Genomic DNA, 21,272 nt, shown 5'->3' on the forward strand with positions numbered 1-21,272 from the left:
AACTAGCAAATTACAGCTATTATTTAAAAATTTGGGTAACAAAAACAAGTTAATGGAGACAAATCTAATACAAATGGCCTCTGTTATTTGTTTAGTTGTTGACAAAACTATTGCAAAATATAAACACTGCGAAACTATGACCAAACATGCTTCATTTTTCACGTTACACGCTTCGTTAAATCTGAATTTAAATTACTGACACAGATGAATGAAAGTAAAATAAAAATGTTATATATATATTACTATAAATTGTCTAACTTTTATCATTTTAAATTAATTTTACACGAAAGAAAAATAACTGAGTTTTGTCTTATTATTTTCACAAGCAAACTTTTTAAAAAATCGTAGCATTTATATTTGCAATAGTGTGGGAGATTATATTCTTGAAACTCTGACCAAAAATAATCATTCATCAATAAGGATAAACTAGACAATAGTGGGATCACACACAGGCCCTCGTTGCGACTAGAAAAAAAAGGTTTTCCAATAAATAACACGCAAGAATTTTCCAGTGCATTTAATAAACATTTCTTTGTTACGAAACGATCACGGGAAACAATATAGCACCGCCAGACTACAACATTCCCGTTGTACAATTCGACCTCAGAGATGTCCATCAATCAAATGTCACTTTCTAAAGGCGTATACATATTTCCTTGTGAGTGCAACGATTTGCTGGACGATCGCTGCATGATTTTGATTGGTCAGCAAGCTTTGCAGTCCTGAATACATAAGACTGGTCTCCAATGAGGACCAGGCAGACACTCGAAGGAGCAGATTCAGACGCTCACATAATGAGAGGGACTCCACCATACTTCATCCATCAACCATCGCTATGCTGTAGCTGCCACACCAATCAGAACTCTAGGCATCTTCCACTGACTTCATCCCTCCGCCAGCTTCTCTACCACCACTCGGAGAATAACGATCTCGCCCATTATAGGCTGCGAAATCACACCTCAAAGTGTTAGAATCCCGAAAGTAGCATTAACTTATTTTTTTTTTCTCTTGGAAACTCGGTTAAAATATTATTTTGTTACGTTACGCAAAACATATATATATATCAACAGCTTTGTTTTACTTTATAAATATTATTTATCACGCGAGATCTACTTCGATGGTATAATTAGATTTTTTCTACACGACCTAGTGCTTCTTCGTTAAATCAAAACGACCGTCATAGCGTTAATGAATAATCTATTAACGGCGACCTTATCATAGTGTGACGTAAGTCGGGAGGCAATTTTCTTACAATCTTCACCGTCGTTTCGTTATCGTCCAGATCGATTACGCAGTTAATTCAGAACCAAATAGAAAATCGATACGAATATACTATAGATATATAGAGAAAGGCTTCGTCATATCGATCCTTGAGTGAACTTTTCTAGTAACGGTCACGCAATCTCGACTTGCGTCACGTCGCGTTTTATGGCAGGACTTATGGCGGAACTCTTCTATGGCGACGTAAAGCTCAAAATGGAATCGATGCATCCAGCTAGTATTGCGCCGAAGTCTGTTTCATCTATCGAAATATGACGTCGTATGTCTGTTCGTAAATACGTAATATTGTATGTATGTTCTCTACAGATGCTTTCATGTGAGTGATTATTTTAAAGGTATAGAACTTTAAAATTAAATAAAACACATAAAAATCGTGGTAATGGCATTATTGAAAAGATAATTTCATGCTATTAGTGTTTAAATATGATTTTGGGCATATTGGCGCCGCGGCTAATTTTCGACATTTTCGAGCAGCTAGGGCCGTATATCGGCAATAACGCGGCGAATGTTGACTTCCAAGTCGTCTCTGATTTATTAGCGTAGACTAGCGATTTCACTTATCCCCACAGAAAATATTCCAAAGGCGTTAAATCACACACCCTTAGACGCCAATTCACAGGTCCTTTACGCGAAATTGTGCTCTCATCGAATGTTTCCTTTAATAAATTGATTGTTGCGCCGTATTGTTGAAACCAAAGCTCTTTCACATTAATGCCGTTCAATTGGAGAACGAAAAAATTAGTAATCATGGATCTATAGCGCTCTCCTGGCCGGCATCATTTTTGAAAAAATATTGACCAATGATTCCACCAGCCCATAAAGCACAATAAACAGTGAATTTTGTGTATGTAACGCCGTCTCAATAATGGCTTGTGAATTTTCTTCACTCCAAATGCGGTAATTTCATATGTATACATAGCCATTCAACCAAAAATGAGCCTTATCGCCAATCAAAACGTTATGGTGAAAATGATGACCAAGAGCAATCTCGTTTTCGGTTTCAATTCTTGCACCAGCTGAATCTTGTTAACCCATAAACTAAGATCTTTCCGCAAAATCTTCCATAAAGTGGACAGACACAGCTTCAATTTCTGTGCACTCATTCAGGTCCTCCTCAATATTACGCTCTACAGCAGAAACAACTTTTTCGGTGCGCATTGTACGACGTCTCTGCGGATGTGTATTATATTATTAACTAGAGTATGCGTGGTGTGAAAACGATTCATGGTTATTCGAATTACTTGGATGGACGTTTATGTCGACCGTAAAATGCACGTAGCGTACGATAAGTTTCGCGAACTGAACCACGATTTTTGAAATAAATTTGTACAATTTGCAAGCGTTGTTCTGGCGTAATCGTATTCATGGTAAAATGGCAAACCAAACTGAGCACAAATTATCTGTAAGCTGTCAAATTGTCGCTGGAAAAAGTGTTGCCAATTCAAATAAAAAAACACTTTATATTATATATGCAGACATAAAAATCAGATGAGCATTTATAAGATAATAATCTAACAAATTTTAAGTTGTATTTTTGAGTTTGGATATTATTGTATCGAATGTTTTATGATTATGTTATAAATTGACGGGTCTTGATGAAGCTCATTAATGCCATCCATTTTATATTGATATTTTATATGTCATTGATGAATCCTGTGGTTGTAAAAGTTTTGAGGAGGGTTTGAAGTATTCGATGAAGTTTTCAGGTTCAAAGCTTATCGCAAAAAGTTTCAAAAAAGTTTTGAGGTATTTTAATTAAACTCCACTGTAACTTTAACTTCAATGTTTATTTATATCGCTGCAATCAAACTGCGTCTGCAGATTGATATCATTAGTGTCTTGATAGACCGTATAATACGGTACGTTATATGATAATGTTACCCATAACATTATGTTAATTTGAATCTGTCCTCGTCTTTCTGGCTAAAGATAACTATGCAGCGTTCGTTACCCAAACAACGGATAGAAACTTTGGAATAAACCTATATTTATAATAATTTAGGTGAAGTCTAATATAGTTAGCTATATATTTTTAACAAAAATATGTATTCTTAATTTTTCTATTTATTTATTTACAATCTGTCTATGCAATAAAAATTAGTATTTTTTTTAATATTATGATATTGGCATGTAATGAAAACTTTATTTGTTTATACTTATTTATTTTTTGTCATCTATGTCAGGTATGTCAGATGGTGTCATAAATTATTAAATAGTGATATTTTTCAATTGAATATACTATTTTAATAAAACAAGTTTGACTTTGGTTGCAAAACGTTGTTCATTTCATCAGGGGGTAAAAGTTGGCCAGTTAGTGATCGTTTTTTTAACATTTATATTTCATTAAATGACATGCATTTTTCTGGACAAATTCAAGGAGGTATCTGTTTAGAATCTACATCAAAAACAATAAAATTGTACCGTCGGTGGAAGCACTCGGCTATCTAGCGTTTATATTAACGCCGTCGCACGCTCGTTACCGAGCGTTCCCACTGCAACGGCGCCGGCACGATTTTATTGCTTTTGTCTTCTGAACAGAAATAATGTTTTTTGTGCTCTCCTATCGGACAAAATTTGGTTTAGATATGCTTCATTCGATTCTCACTTATTGTAAGACATAATATTGTTAAAAAAAATACAATACAACTTATTACTTTAGACGTAGTCAAAAATCGACGTCAAAAGCAATAAAATCGTGCCGGCTTAAAATTGCAGTGGGAATGCTCGTTTCATTTTTTTTTGTAAGCTGGGAGAAAAGTGTGCCAGTCAGTGATATTTTTTTAAATATTTCAATTTCATTAAGATTCATAGTATTATATTAAATGATATGGATTTTTTGTCAAAATTTATGGGAGTCCCTGTTAAGAATTCACGTCAAAAGCAGACTCGGCCGACACATACAGACTATTACAACTGTTTTCTCTTTAACTCAACTATATATAATCAAAATTTAGTTTTTACTTGAACTTAAAAGTATCTATTTGACCAAAGAATCTTTGATTTTTAGGTAAACGTTAAAAACAATAAACCAATCAAAATTGAATCAGAAATTATTTATTTTTACTATTTTTATAAGATTTCATTAAAGTCAGTTGCAAGTAAAAACATAAATATTTTATTATCGGTTAAGTTGACATAACTTATTAATTAATATATTTTTTGTTCATATATGACTACAAATACATAAAAAAATATATTAAAATAATTTACTTTATTTTTTTAAATACTTAACACGGCGATGTACAAACGTATAGGTTAATGGCTTACTCCACTTCTTGCACTTGACCTACATCTAGACCCTCTCCCACTGGCCATGCAGTGTGTCTAGAGTTGCATTTTGGAGTGCAAGCTTGTCGCTGAAGATTTTGCTCGTTTACTTAATAAGTTAAAGAGTACGTGTAAATACTATTTGATCGTTATATTATAAATTTCGTTCTATACCTCGATTATCGCGATATTTCCTAAAACTTAACTAATATCTATATATTTATAATAGCATATTGTCTGGTCTATATTTTGGAATTGCTTATTCTTTTTTAAATCGAAATATGAATTATGAATGGTAATAAATATACAATAGAAACGTTTATTTAATCAATACTTATTTTTCATTGGGTATGAAACTAGTTTAAATAAACTTATAAATCGGTTGAATTGAATAATCTGCTGATTCATGATATTTACAATTTTCACCATTACTTTAGCGTTAAATGATCATTTGTACATAATATATTCTATGGAGGACTTACCTCAGAGCTGTACGTTTATATAACGTTTTAGAAATCTGTTTATTAAATTTGAGAAATTGCACAATTTCCATCATCAAGATTAATGACTATATATTACCGGCGTCCGTTTTTATCCCTTTTTAGCACCCTAAAAGCTCTGTTTGTAGCATCAGCGACTTGATTGATGGATAACGGATGCTAATGTGTATATAAATACGTATGTGTATTTTGGCTGTGAATATAAAAAATGAAATAAAAAAATATAATGGATACGAAAATTCAGTATCGGATTAACATGGACTTAATTTTTATATAAATTTGTTTATTTTACTGTTTTGTTATATATTATTTAATGTTGTTGGAAAACTATAGGTCAAGTTCAAACATAGCAGACACGATTCTCATAAATAGTAAAAGATAAATCAAAGGGCATATGCAAATGTAATGTGGCCTTAAAATTGTGAACTCGTATAAAAAAAGTGTGAATATGATCATTTAGCCTGTTTGCATAAAGCAGCTTGGTGATAATCTCGAGTCGCTGATTGCCTCATTATTGTTTTATACCTGAATAAATTCATCAAATATGAAATTTGATTGTATCACAACTTGAAGTTAATGTTTGATTTAATATTTTAGATTATCTTAACGTTCAACCCTTTACCAGAATTGCCATCTCGATGAAAGGGTTAATCCATGCAAGATTCCGTGTAATTTATACTCTTATCGCAACCATCAGCTACGGGTAGCTAGATATCTCTTCCTTTATCTATAATGACGCTATTATGTAAACTTATGAATATCTTAATTTAAATCTATCATTAACTGTCTTTCAACATACTTATTTAGCTAATATAATAAATAGATAATATACGAATTATGTAGATAAGACTAAATATGAATAGCCATAAAAATTTGATATGTATTAAAATAAAAGATATGATTTTTTCTTCAATAGATTTTAGATTTGTAATGCCTTTTTAAGTTATATTATAATATTATTTGATTTATGGTCGTTTTTATATTTGTTTTGTGTAAAATTGTATATGCAACCCAGAGGTCACGGGTTCGAGCCACTGCAGCAGACTCTAATTTTTATTTATAAAAAATTCTTAATTATTTAAACGGGTCTCAGATGCAAAGTTACATCTATCACGTACAAATTATATTATACATAATAATTTATATTTAATAGTATGTGTTTGATTGATTTGCTCACATGATTTACCCCTTTGCATTAGGCACTACGCCTGTCAAAAAAAATGTTTTTGCTTAAAAACTTTAATTAATAAATTCAATCAAAATCGGTGCATTGATTTATAACTTAATTTTTGTGTCATTTTTCATCTAGTCATTAAAATTTTTAAATCGTAAAACTAAAAACAATATTGACTATACCTAAAAAACTAGTCATACTGACTAAAATACTTATGAGTACATTATATATGTTACTGAAAATATATTTTGACTGGCATTTCAGTGAAATCATATTTACGGTAAAAATATTATATTTTTACTACATCTAGTTAGTGAAATTATATCTGTACTAGTGTAAATATAACTTCATTAAATTTAATTTGACATAATAAAAGTTTTAAAACTAACTATTGTTTTCAATTTTTATTGGCTTAATTTATTTTAGTTAGGTTTGGGTTTTACCAGCAAATGGAGTTTCATGGACATTTTAGAGCAGCATATTTTCGCTAGTAGAATTATATGATTTGATTTCACTAAATGACGGGTATAATTTTACTAAAACAGCTAGTGAAATTATATTTATAATAATTAAAATTTAACCAGGCTTTAAATGTATTTAATATTATATGTAATTAAATATGATTTTTGAGTACTGGTACAAAATATTGAAAAAAAAATTTTAATATCTATTATAAAAAAAATGTTTCGAAACATGTTTTTTTATTATTTTAATAAGTGTTTGCAAATGATATTATATTTATAAGCATACCTAATATGGTGCTCTTTTATTTACACTCAATAAAGCTTTTGAAGTTCATACAAAAGGTACTACAAAAGGCTAGGACAAAAGATGCCACGCCTATTATTGCAGAAAATTTCGGGAAACTTTAATCTGGATTAAATGCTATATATAAATACATATAAAATCAACGTCATAGTGATTAAGAAATACCAAAAAAAATCATTTTTGTTTGTATTTAAGAAGAATCGAAATATTAAGACAAGTTGTAAAATTAAAGAGCGTAACGTAAACATCAGTGACTCAAAATTATGTTTGGCGACGTCTATATGACGATCCTTACGTCGTAGCACCTAAGGTGTGCCGGACATTAATCTCATATAGACGGATCAAAACCTGCAAAGCGGTTAACAACGACTGGATTGCGATTAATGGTCGAAAACTGAGTATTTTTACACTACTACACATTCATTAAATTTGTTTTAAATTTATCTGGGGAATCCTGTGTTAACAATACTTTACCCTAATGACTATTTGATGTGAGTTACGCGAATCGCGTGAGTCATTATTTTATCGATTCGAATGAGTCAGCGCTGATTACTAGAAATTGCGCGATTTGTTTATTTTTTTCATAGCCCACAACTCGAAAGATCCTACGGCTCAAGCTGCAAAACAAACAATAGGCGAACAACCCGCTTCGTAAAAGTTTTAAGGCTGTAATTTTCAGTCGGATGTGCTCTGGGTAATCGTCGAATGAAAGTTTCGGCCCGGCGCCACGTGGCACCGCTATGACGTCATCAGGCGCCTGGGGTGGCGCGCCCACCCCCAGGTTGGCTACCCCTGGCTCGAAGTACGTGCACTCGGAGCTGGAGGAATCGATAGCCGGCGGTGGTTTAACCCTGCCCGCCGAGCTTAATCCGATTCAATCGGGTGCATTTTTTCGGATTTGCATCTGAAAGGCTCTAAAGAAGGCAATGTTGAAACATTCCTTTTCGTTTTATACACTAAAAATACTGCTTTTTTGACTTAACATTGACTTAGCAATGTACGACGATGACACAAACATCAAAATCAATAGGAATTCTGATCCTAGGAATCGATATAGTGTAAGAAGCTTATGACTATTTCCCGACGGTACAGATTGCTCAGCCCCTGTAGGTTGCATTAAAGAGCTGCATTCTCTGTGTGTTCGTAGCAGCTTTAATGTGTACCAAGATCTACTGATATCAAACTCTGCTTATAATGTCTACACCTAATATTGCTCCCGAATGACATTTTATTACCAAAACCATTATGGTCGCTTCCTGATGACGACAAAAAACAATGCCTATTGTTCAATAGTTGTAAAACTTAGTTGTAACAAACGGTTAAGAAGTTTTTGTTATGGTGATCAGTGTTAATCTGTCGCGGGCATTATTTACATCGTTTGTTTTTTTTCTTGTGTCCATTTTTCTTGTGGTTTTGTTTATAAAGCATCTTTGTTCAATTGACGCTTTATACATCCATAAATATATTTATTTTTTATTTTCCATCGCGTACATCTTAAGATATATTTTCAACTCTTCTTGTAATGCATAAAGTGTAAAAAGTACGATCAAATGCCATGGAATTTACGAAGTGCGTTGCTTTGAGTTTATTTTGTGCTTCACTCAAGTCAAATGTCTTTAAGATCGAAACGTAAATTAAACTTGTGCAGTTACTGGTTTTGCTTTGTTAAAACTATCTCTATCTGCCTATGTATTTCTAACTTTACTTGTTAGTCTAATTGCTTGTCTTCAGTTTAGCATTAAGTGACGCACCTATTTTTTTTTTTATTTGTGTATTCAATATCTAGAATTATTTTATAAGTCATTCCATTCAACTCCTCTGTGTAGTAAATGAATTACGTCTAAAGCTTGTTCTTTCAATTAATAAAAAAATTGTAGCATCACTTTTTCAGCGAATGAAATTAATCCTCTTTTAGAACATCTAAGTAAAAAGTCATAATTTGTGTAAAAATCATTTATACAGTAGTTAAAAAAATATGTGTGTTTTTTAGACATCTGTAAAATACAAATAAATATCATATTCTGAAATTCTACAACATATATTTTTTACATAAGACAGTTTATCATATGTCCCATCTTTTTATAAGCTACTTATTTTATTTCTGTACAATTTTGGAAGCTTTTGATTTGGAATTAGGGAATAACTTGCCATTCCTTATTGAGTTCTTTTTTTGATAAGTGAATGGTTTGAGGAATCTAAAATAAAAGTTGTTGAGCGTTATCGTGGTAAAAACAACCTTTCTCTGTTTTATAAATATTTAATTCTCTATTAAATAATTTTGTTAATTGTCTACAACCATGCTAAGCTGTAATTGCTTAGTAGGATTCCAGAAGCTCAAAATATAATATACTCATTGGAAGCGCTTAATTGGAATTTTCTGTACTTTATTTTGTTGTGCCAAATTGAGCCGATAATCCGATATACCAGTAGTATAGTCTGTGTCTAATACACGAAAGACCTGAGCTCTAATCTCATATGAACCTTTGTGTTTTTTAATTTTCTATCGTATCTGGGAGATCGGAATTATTGATTAATATAGAATTAAAAGCTCGATCGATCATCACAGATTTGATCACAAATCTCACTGATAAATATGTAAACATTATGTTAACAATTTATATGTTTTTTAATTTTGATTTTAAGCTCTAAAAATATTTCTACTTATAAATGAAAAATTATTTTATTTAAAGCTTTTAATAATTAGTTTGGCAAACATAATCGTAGTACTCTGTAATTTGTGTTATTATATCTAATAAATAATAAATATTCAGTTTGCTTTAATAATGCATAACTATTTTTTAAGTAAAGTTAAATTTGTTATATGACGATAGAATTTTACTTAAATATATTTGCATGTATCCCTTTCTAGTGATTAGTGAATAACTAATGAATCTGCCTTACATTAGTTTAGCTTTGCCATTGCATAAAAGATTTCTTTCTTACAATGTTCCTATGAATATCAATCAGCAAAATTTTCGTATTAAAATAAAATTAAATCACTATAGAAACCAATCTTAGTCATGGATAGTTAAGTCGGTTGTGAGATAACAATAGAAAATTACATCTAAATGACAAATAAACAAAAAAAAACCTTGAAGGTTTTTCCCATGTAAATTATGTGAATAGAAATATACTAAAAAACACAAAAAATAGTTATACGTTTATTAATTCATATTTATCTAATAAAGTGCACTTATTTCTGTCAAATCTTACATTTATTTAGTTATTATAGAAAAACTCCAAGATGGAAACAACGTAGATTTGCATTCAAGCATTTTATTATTTTAAATAACCTTTGAAAGATTTTCTTTATAACGTTTGCTAATTTAATTATTAGTTATATAATGTGAATTAATAAGTACAGCTTATTTTAGACAATTGTTACAAATCAGCAATGTCTATCTCCTATATTTATCATGCCGATATAAAACATTTTCTAAAACATACTTAAATAGTAAACGTTCGCTAGCCTTATCTGCCATATTGTTTCAAAATGGCTGCAATTCTAAAATAAAATAAAATAATTAAAAAAATAGTTTCTTATTACAGTTTTTTTGTAATTTGTGTGGGTTTTTTAAGCACACAATGACTGTTTTAATGATATCTTAATGAAACATATTATAAAAATAGAGTTATATTTTCAGCTAAGTTTGCTAGCTAGTCTAATCCGCCATTTTAAAAAATGGCGGCGATTTAAAACATAAAAAATGTAATAAAAAAAAACGTTAAAAATATTTTTAAAAAGGTCAAAAATGAAATTTTCTGACACGACACGATAATTGTTATTTAATTGATATCGACATGAAAATTGTTCTAAAATATATATCTTGTAAATATCTTAAGTATATGTTGGTAATAAACCTAATTCGCTATCATGTGTCAAAATGGTGGCTATTTAAATAATTTAAAAGTCATGACTGTGCTTTAAAAATACCTAGAAAAAATCTAGGTAATCTGAATAAAAAAAATATATATTTTTGTGGGTTTTGAGGACACGATAACTCCCGAAGTTTTAATGATTGCGAAGTTAAACTTATTATAAAAATGGGTCAGCTAATTTTTCTAGCATGATTCGCCATACTCTGATATTTTTTTTTTAAATAAGAAGATAAAAAATGTTTTGTATTCAAAAAATGTTCTAACTAAAAATAAAATTTAAGTCTTAAAAAAAATTGTTTAAACGTTTTTTTTAGATTTTTGTGTCGTTTATATGGGATATAACGAAATTTAAGGACACTTGGTTCCAAAAATAGCTTGTGTTTGTGTTTAGCTAGGAAAGTTTGTCAAAAAATTAGAACTTTTCTAAAAAATCTTGGTAAATAGTAAAAATATAAAAAAAAAAAAAAATATAAATAAAATTTAAAATTTATTAAGGTAAAAAATTGTATACAATAAATCGCAATTGCTAGAAAAAAATTTGAAAATGTAAAACAATAAATATAAAAGTAATACAAAAATTAAAATCGATTTTTTTCTTACACAGAATGTACCTAATTTTTGCGGCCTATGATAGATATATTTTTTTCTCTCTTCTAAAATTTATATTTTGTGTCCTGTTACCATTTTAAGTAAAGCCATTAAATATTAGTTTTGATCCATTCTTTTCTACTTATTAAAAATATGTATTTAAATTAACCATAAAATTTCCAACCTCGAAAGATATTTTTAAAATTATTCTCCGTAAAATCTCGCAACAGAATCTCTAATAAATAATTGGAACGGTTTTAAATTAATTACAATTGAATTCCTCAAAATTGAAATACATATTTTAAGAAATTTGAAAATTGTCTTTAACCGAGAAGCAAAAGCTATTATATTTAGCTCTCAAAATTGAAAAAGGAAATTGCATAAACTGTAGAGCGAACGTTAAATACTTGTAAAATCCAAGCTTAAATTAATTAATTAAAATATTAAGGTACTTGAGTCAAAAAGGTTAGCTTAATAAAGTTTGTTTTATTTTAAAAATATAATTGCAATAAGCTGGCGAATAATGATCAGCATTACAGTAAATACGTGATCGAGGGTTAATAATAAATTCTAAAGTGGTGAGAATAGATAAATACAAAATTAATTAATTTCATTCCAGTAAGTATAGGAGTGTAGAATTCTCTCCTTGGCCAAATAGTAACAATAGTCTTGTATTAAACGCAATTTGGAATATACTATTTTATATTGCAAATTTTGAATCTCTGTTTTAATAGGAATAGACTTTTTGCAAAAATCAACCCTAGCTATTCTTCGAATTCAGGTCAAATTCTCCACTTGAGTGGTGAAATAATGGTGACGCACGTCTGAAAGCTTTTAATGGAATCTGGAATTGTTGTTGTGCAAATATATTATATGGCGGAATATTATTTCCTCGGATTCGTAGAGACTTGAACCGGTGCCAAGCGCTCTCCGGATGCTGTGCTCGAGAGATCCGTCTCGTGACGTCAGGGTTTACTTTCGCTGGTACGTATGTATGTATTTATAATGCGTGTAAGGGATAAAGTGTAAATAATTTATTGAAAGTCGATTCATGTGGCGGACCGTTTTAGACTCGGAGGTTGAGTTTCAGCCCTGAACCAGTTTATCGTTGGATGATAGCGTGTGCGTGGTATGGTTGTGATTAGATCAGCGATTATTTGGGGTGTATTTTTTAAAATTACAATTGCTACATTATATTAAATTTAATATAATATAAATATTTAATTAAAATTATTGCTTTAAGTTTATTTATGATTTTAATGAGACATTTTAAAATACGCTCGTTACCGAGCGTTCCCACTGCATCGGCGCCCACACGATTTTAATGCTTTTGACGTGGATTTTTGCCTTCTGAGAAGTGATAATTGTTTTTGCGCTTTTCTTTTGACCAAAATTCGATTTAAATATATATCAGAAGTCCGTGGTAATATTGGTAAGATCAGCTATCATATTTTTAAAACATTTTAATATCCAAGTGCAGACAAACTATAGAGCAATATGCGAGATGCGACGTCTGTGTGTACTTATTCTTCTGCTTATTTCCCCATAAAATATGAGTTGGCCTAGTTTGTATTTTTAACTTGACCTAATGAAAGTTCTCAAACTATAATTAGTTTTGGAACTTTCATTAGATTAGTTTTGGATCACCATAAATTGTCATAAAAACAATATACTGAAAAACATTCCTTAAAATAGACCGAAAAGCAAAAATAATACGAGAGTCGTAAATAAATTCAATCTAGCAATTATGACTTGAGTTGGCTTAGCTTATATTTTTGACTTGACCTAATAGAAATTCTAAAACTATAATTAGTTTTAGAACTTTTATTAGGTTAGGTTTGAGATGGACGTTTCGCAACTGTCAAATTAAGTTTCATATATATTTTAGAGCAGCATATATTTTATCTAGCGCCTATCAGTTTAATTATATTTTCGTTAGTAGAAATAATAGTGGTGAAAATGTATTCGGACTTCACTCTTGATAATATGACTTTACTGAAAAACACACATTCAATGTAACATTTATACATCGCATGTAAATGTATAAATTACTACATAGTGTTTCTTCTCGAGAAAAATGTCTGATATCAGAAACTTTTTAAAGCATTTCTTATTATATAAAATTAAATTTGTACGAATATGTTTAAAATGTTTACAACCACTGCTTTTTTATAAGCCTGCATAAGTGCTGGCAGGTTCCCGAAAGGTTCTAATTTTTTACACTCGAAATCGCTTTATTTTGCTTAAGTAGTAAAATAAGACACTCAGATAAGAAACCTTTCCGAAGGTGTTCGTGCCAGATGTTTGAAACATGCATACTTTCTCGGAAGATCGAAAGTATTTAATTCACCAGCTTTTTGCGATTTTCTATTATAACCGGCCGGCGGGTTTATCTTTGTTTTGGGGATCTAAGAATTTGCTCCAATGAAAATAAATTACGCATGGGATTCGACAGAACGCAAAACGATTTAGGCCTATTTTTTTCAATAATTAAAAGAGACTCCCACCTGCTCCTCTCCCCCCCCCCCCAATGACGTCACTGTGTACATATTGTACTATAACTCTTCATAATCCTTTTCCTTCAGTTTTAAGATGCTAAGAAGTTATTTAGAATGTCATGTTTCATTAGCTTTTATTTATTTCTACTCAAAGTTGCTCACACAATTTGATACATTGCCAATATAATAATCAATCACTCTACATACATATACACATATATATAGGACAAGTACTATTTATATGCATACACTGATAATAAAAAAACGCAATTTAATTAAATCCAAAAATTTTCCAGAAATCTGTCGGTTGCTTAATTAATTCATAACATTCCAGAAAATTTCCCCGTTCCCTTTCAACGCGTGTTACGTGTGCCCTACACGTTTCTCGGAACCTCCTACAGGGTATTCGCAATCCTCCGCGAGTGTTATATGACCCACATTTCCCTAGTGTGTTTCGTCGTATGTACTACTATAATACCAACGATTGTGTTTCACGTGTCTTATTGTGTTCCGCGCTAGTGCGCCTAGGGCTTTTGTCTATTTTTGAAACAAAACTACCCATTCAAAGCGCCTCCGTAGTCGATCAATGCCACCACGTGAACGTGAATACATTATAATGTCTCGACTGTGCTAAATGTCAATTTAGCTACCTTATCGCTAGATTTCCGCCGTCACTATTGTCCGAAAGGGCGGGTGGCAATTTCGAACGAACGGGGTCATAAAAATCTGAATTGGATTTTCGATCCTGAGGTCAGGTGCGCAAAAGTTTGGAATTGAAAAAATAAACGTGAAGCTCCTCTTCCGGCTTTAATTAAGCTCGGTTTGAAAGCTGCTTCGCCTGAGGCATGGAACGGAATGAAAGAAAAAAACATTGATACTTTGCTTGTTAATGAAATTTTGTTATGTATGCTGTATTTTATACGATATATTATATAAGGAACGGCCAAACTTTTGAAGCTATTTAATTTATTTACATTCTGTCGATAATTTTGTATATGGTATACTAAAAAAATCCTTAAAATATCATGCATTTAAAAGAGAGACTAGTTTATGTTCATAGAAATGAAACATTTTACCTGTGACAATAATTAAGAAAATAATACGTATCAATTTATTTACAATGATGTGTTTTTACGTATTGTGATGAGCACATTATGTTTGTATTATTAAAATATGTTTAAAATGAAGTTTCATATAGTTATACTTAGAGCTCTCTTGTTTTAGATTATCGATTTAATCAAAATTGTTGGTTGGCATTTTCGTGTTATGAATGGTGTTAGTTCAGAAACTTAGAAGTTAGCAATCTAGCACAAAATGGATTATATACGAAATTGTGTGTTAAAAAAGCTGCGAAAGCCTATTTTTAGAATTTTTTTTTTGTATTATATAAACTATACAAACCCTATTCCAATTTTAATTTTCACAGTTCGCCTTAAGAATAATTTATTTAAACGATTTTTATTAAATAGGCTCTGTATTGTAGAACAAATTTTCATCATCTATTAACTATTTGTTTTCCATCTTAAGTGTTTTCAAACGCGCCGGAAAAGATTTACGATCACTTCCATGTGACGTCACGATAACTGAGCTTAACGAGCTTTTCTCGCTTCCGAAAATGGATCTCGTCTCGAAGCTTTTTTTTCCTATCTGGTTATCTATTTATATGTATAAAGTATATGTGACATTAATTTTTATTTTTTATTTTTCAGATACGAAAGATTACTGCGTCGTGCTAAAACAGAAGACTTGACAGAAGTCTCAGGCATTGGATGCTTGTACCAAAGTGGCGTAGACCGTTTGGGAAGACCGGTAGTGATCTTCGTTGGAAAGTGGTTCCCGTTTAGCAACATAAATTTAGACAAGGTAAATTAAAGCTATTTTAATCGATTTATTTGTTATATCTAAGTGTTACAAAGGGGTAAAGGTAAAATAGAAAACACCAGACTGAAATCAAAATCTGTAAATCAGTGATACATATTTTATTATATATAAACTATTATTATAACAATCAATTAATGTCACTATGTTGCGACTGATTTTATTTTAATTATTCCTCTGTGCGATTAAGAAAAACTAATCTAATATTAATAAATGTAATAATAATCACTAATTTAGATCTTCTAGATACGATTAAAATTAAAATACACTAAGGTTTTCAATGTATTTTATGTAATAATTACTGACTTATCACAGGTCTATTGTGGTAAAATAGTAGCAATGGCAGATCTTTAAAGAAGTCATTACTCCTACTTCTCCAAATGCGTGATCTGGTCTCTGGTCTGCCTGTTATGCCTTGATAAGCATTAAACTTGTTTATATTCTCTCATAGAAGCTTGGACCAATTAGAATATATCGTCAAGCTTGATTGAGTATGTTTCCCGGGTGGACCTTTATATACAACACCATTATAATTGATTCCCTTTTGCTCGATACTAATCCAAATAAGATTAATAATTCAAGCAATTATTTAATTTATATTGAGGCTAACTATCTCTAATTGTAGTAATATTTAGGTATTTTTAATTGCATAACATTCACTATCTTATTTATTAATTTGTCTATAATAACATTTTCTCAAACACGGCACACCATAACAAAAATATATTTAAAAACAAGATAAATATATATAGATAAATTACATTATATTTATGCAATACTGTAAGCAGTTCCAAATATGAAGGACCTATAAAATATCTAACCTTATTTGTACTAGATTTTAAAATGTGAATATTTTGACTCAAACGCTTTATTTACTTGTATCATAAGGTTTTTTACTGTTTTTGAAAATGTTTACATGCTGTAGCCATTTTTTTTGTCGAATATGACGTTAGCTTTTACCGAATTTCTTTTGTGTCTCTGATGTTGATTTAGCTCTAAAATGCGTTTAATTTGCGGCTTTGTTAAATTGGATATATATTATATTTCTCGGAAATGTTAGAATTAATCCATTGTACACCTAGTACACCTGGTACACCTAGCATCGTCCGTAGCACACAAGCAATTAACCTGTGACATAATACAAATCAATTGTAAGTGTATTAGAGATCATAAAAAATTAATTATGTATTTCGTGTTTACATGGTAAATTATAAAAAATAAAATCAGTGGTTCTCAACATTTTAGTGTAGGGAAATATATTTTTTTTATTTTCAAGTTTAATATTCGATTATTATATTTTTTATTTTGCTTACATGGTAAACTATTTTTATATTAGCAAAAAATTAATAATAACATTTTTTTTTTTTTGAGTAGTTTTAAACGTAGTGGGCAGTATAAAATATAGAAATGTAGTGCCATTACAGCTATATCTGGATCACTATAGTACCACCGTACCAGTACGGTCATATCGCTCAAATGGATATATTTTTTTTAAAACGATTTATGTATAAGTAAAAATGTTTGCTAATTTAATATACACCTACAGCAAAACTTTTTTGTGTTTCTCTCAATACGAGTTTAATAATAGTTTCAAGTATAAATGTATTTTTTTTTAGTTAAAACATATCCAAAAAAACGACAAATACTTACTATTAAGTATAGCAAAAGTAAATATTTTTTACAATGAAAAAAAAATATTTATTTTGCAAAATAATTTCTACCTTTCTGCACAGCTAACTTATATTTTTAAATTTTTTCCAAGTTAACTCTGAAATGTTTAATTGATTAAAAAAATCTGAAACGAATTATCGAATAATTTTAAAGCTTGTAAAATTATTGCAATACAAAAATTGCTATCATAATATTTCAGCTTAGGAATTAATATAGTTTCAATATAATGATTTCATTGTTTAATTGTTTCAGGCCCTATTATACTTGATCGCATTGTTAGATCCCATAGTGAAGGGTGATTATGTGATCGCCTACTTCCACACATTAACCTCGAGTGCCAATTATCCATCGTTCGCATGGCTCAAAGAAGTCTATAGCATTTTACCATACAAGTTAGTAAAAGATATCCAATCAAGTATTCACGACGTTCTTCATTGTCTTCTATAACAATTCTATTCAATAAATTTCAGGTATAAGAAGAATTTGAAAGCATTTTATATAGTACATCCAACAATTTGGACAAAGGTATATATTGATCTACCGTACTTAAAAAATAATAGTATAATTATTTTTTAACGATTAATGAGACTTTACTTTTAAATTACAGATGATGACTTGGTGGTTCACAACTTTCATGGCGCCGGCAATCAAACAAAAGGTCCACAATCTTCCCGGTGTCGAATATTTGTATTCGGTAATGGCACCGGATCAATTAGAAATACCAGCGTACATAACTGAATATGATATGACTGTAAGTATGAGCTAAGTCAATGTACATGGAGTTGATTTTTACTAGCTTTGTCGATTGTCCGAATCTGTTTGCCTAAAAATATGTATACTTGTATTAAATAGTCTCTTTTTTATTTGTTTTATAATATATAATTTATATCAAAAGTGGGTCTGATGATTTGTTTGTATTATACATATATATAATGAATTGATACATAGATACCTATTTTAGTTACGTACTTGTAAATTGCGATGATGCATGTTTATATAGAAATGCTTTATCCAAGCTTTTGTTAACGAATGTGATCTTCATTTATATAAATATTTACACTATTTTTAATCATCATTTGACATTTTCTATATTATTTTTAATTATTTACATATAAATGAATGTTTAAAAAATGTACAATTTAGATTTAGAAGCAGAAATATGTTTAATAAAACATGAGAAAAAGATTTATGAACTATGAACTTTGATAAATACTTAATAATGTTACATTTTACTAAAATTAAATAAATGTGATTCTTATTACTTTATAGTTATAATAACACTACGACAATTTTGCAATTTTTTGCCACAACGGTTAAATAATTGTATTTTTATCAAAAATTATTTATAATAGAATAAAACTATTTTTTGTTGTACGAAAGACCATATTAATACGATCCCATACCACGCAGAGTGATTTAGATGTACGATATTATTTATCCTGCCTTTGACTGATAGTAATTAAAAACAATTTATATGTTCTTGTTTTTTAGATATTCATCTTTATTTTATACTGCTTTGATAAAATATCCTAAAACATATTTATGAATGATTATAATAAAATATTCTGCATAATATATATTTCATTTCATAAAGAAGTTTTGGGCTCTATGTTATAATTATAGATTTCTAAATAAAAAAGTAAAATAAAATTAAAAAAATATATAATTTTGTTGTTAAAGGGTTTTAATTTTATCATTTGGTACCGACTTAATACTGACTTTTTGCCACAAACATGTTATGCACTGATTTTAAATATGGTACTATTTTTTTTAATATTACAGCTTATTTAAATATTCGTTAACAAATATGTCAGAATAAACTAAATATAGTTCATCTTTTATGGAACATATAAATAAGGTTAATCTTTATAAGAAAAAAATGCATCATGCTCCCTACCTATTACACTAACTGTAGAAAATATTTAAATGGCTATAAATAATACTTTTATTAATGAGTATAATACTTTTATTTTCATTATATTTACATACCAATGAAAAAATAAATATGATGTAATATTATAATAATGAAAAAATACTTTTGAGTTGTAACTTTCGCTGTTGACAACAACAATTGTATTTTGCTTCACTTGTGAAAAAGTTGAGTGGCACTTAAATTTGAACTCTGTTCCACTTTCTGAATGTATAAAAAAAAGATAGATTAAGTATTGTATATTTTAGACAGATTCTAATCAAAAATTTTGCCACAAAAATAAAAATCTAATTCTAATGTAAATTGAAGTTGAGTGAAGATACTTTTTAACCAAAATAAACAATGCAATAATTCTTCATTTTACTATAAAACTGAGACAACTACTATTTTATGTAAAACTTTTTGCTAAAATGCTCTCTTATTAAGATATAATCAATCTTGTTTTTAAAGCATAACTATAACTAAGAACCTAAAACTCAACTTTTTATAAATTGATTATGTTTTATGTAACATAAAATAAATACTTTTTGAAGTAATATTTTGCAAAAATAATTATATTTATAATGCAATTTTACATATAAATCCTAATTTTGTGGATAAACTTTTGTACAGTGTAATTAAATATTTTTAAACATATTTTACATCATTTGTAATGAATTTTTGATATGAACATTGTATTATAATTTCCTGATTTTTTAACAAAATATGTTTTAATTATTTAAAATAGTTCTATGTTTTCCTAAGCTTTATTTGTAATACAGATTTAGACATGTATAGATATATTTTTTAATATTTTATTAATTTTTTAGAACCATTGTTAAGTTATATTTCTAATCATAAACATAGCTACAAATAATATTTATTACTGTATTATATTACTGTACTATATTGTATTTTAACGACTTTTATGCATGAGTCGCATGCAAAATTATCATCTATTTTATCTGTATTGAAATACTATAGTTTTAGGTATACTACATATCTATCAAAGTTTAGAAAAATATTTTTACTCTATATGTTTTTGATGTGCATATCCTTGGATAGAGTAATAGGCTCGGGTAAGTATCTACTTTGAAAAACTTAATTACTCACAGCCAACCAACATGCCGCAATGTGAACTGTTTATTTATTATTTATCATGCTGATATTTTGCCGTTGATTATGTTTCTTTATATTTTTTAATTACTTTTGATTCAGTTTAGTGATTCACTGCTTGATTACGATCGACATTATTCTCAACACAATCAAATATGTTTATACTATATGATAGTAAACATTTTTATTAATATGTTTCTTTTTATTAATTCCAGATAAACGGGCTGCATTACTTCCAGCCGGACACGTCGAGCACGTAAAACGAAAGTGATACAAACAAAGCTATCGCGCTTCAGAGTGTTTCTAAATTTTTAATAAGTCGTTTAAAGCTGTGGACTGAGTCATTAAGAAGTGAAAATAAAATAGACGTTTAAATAAGAATGATGCCTCGAGAAATATATCCAAATAGCAATATCATTTGATAGGTGACTAAAATGTAGATTTTTAAGATTGTTGTATTGAACGTCAAAAGAGTTATTTTTAAACATGATGTATCACTTATTGTGTAATTATACTGCATTGTTACAATCGTGGAGTGTTTAAATGAAGCGTGTTTCTTCATTATTAAAAGGGTGATTCACAAATATTGCTACAAAATAAATTTTTGATAGTCTTTTTCTTTCTTAAAAAAAAAGTTGAGCACTTCTTGCAATATTTTTATTAATAAAAGTCAGCTACAGTGTAATTTTATGAGTCAAAGATGCAGTGTTTCAAAAATTTTTTTCACTAAAATGTATTGAGAG

At 29.4% G+C, this 21,272-nt stretch overlaps 1 protein-coding gene across 4 annotated transcripts in view; it reads left to right on the top strand.

Annotated features, from left to right (window-relative positions):
• Gdap2 (ganglioside induced differentiation associated protein 2) overlaps positions 1-21,059 on the top strand; it is a 107,785-nt gene extending 86,726 nt beyond the window's left edge. For all 4 annotated transcript variants that reach the window (XM_088197068.1, XM_088197069.1, XM_088197072.1 and 1 more), the window contains 5 exons: positions 15,665-15,818; positions 17,757-17,896; positions 17,975-18,029; positions 18,112-18,255; positions 20,745-21,059. In XM_088197068.1, coding sequence (XP_088053194.1) covers positions 15,665-15,818; positions 17,757-17,896; positions 17,975-18,029; positions 18,112-18,255; positions 20,745-20,789 — 538 coding nt within the window. In that variant the 3' untranslated portion in view covers positions 20,790-21,059. The remainder of the gene's footprint in view (positions 1-15,664; positions 15,819-17,756; positions 17,897-17,974; positions 18,030-18,111; positions 18,256-20,744) is intronic.
• The last annotated feature ends 213 nt before the right edge of the window (positions 21,060-21,272 follow it).

The sequence above is a fragment of the Plectrocnemia conspersa genome, unplaced genomic scaffold (assembly GCF_051122295.1).
Source record: "Plectrocnemia conspersa isolate PC_06_02 unplaced genomic scaffold, ASM5112229v1 ptg000011l, whole genome shotgun sequence".
Taxonomy (NCBI): Eukaryota; Metazoa; Arthropoda; class Insecta; order Trichoptera; family Polycentropodidae; genus Plectrocnemia; species Plectrocnemia conspersa.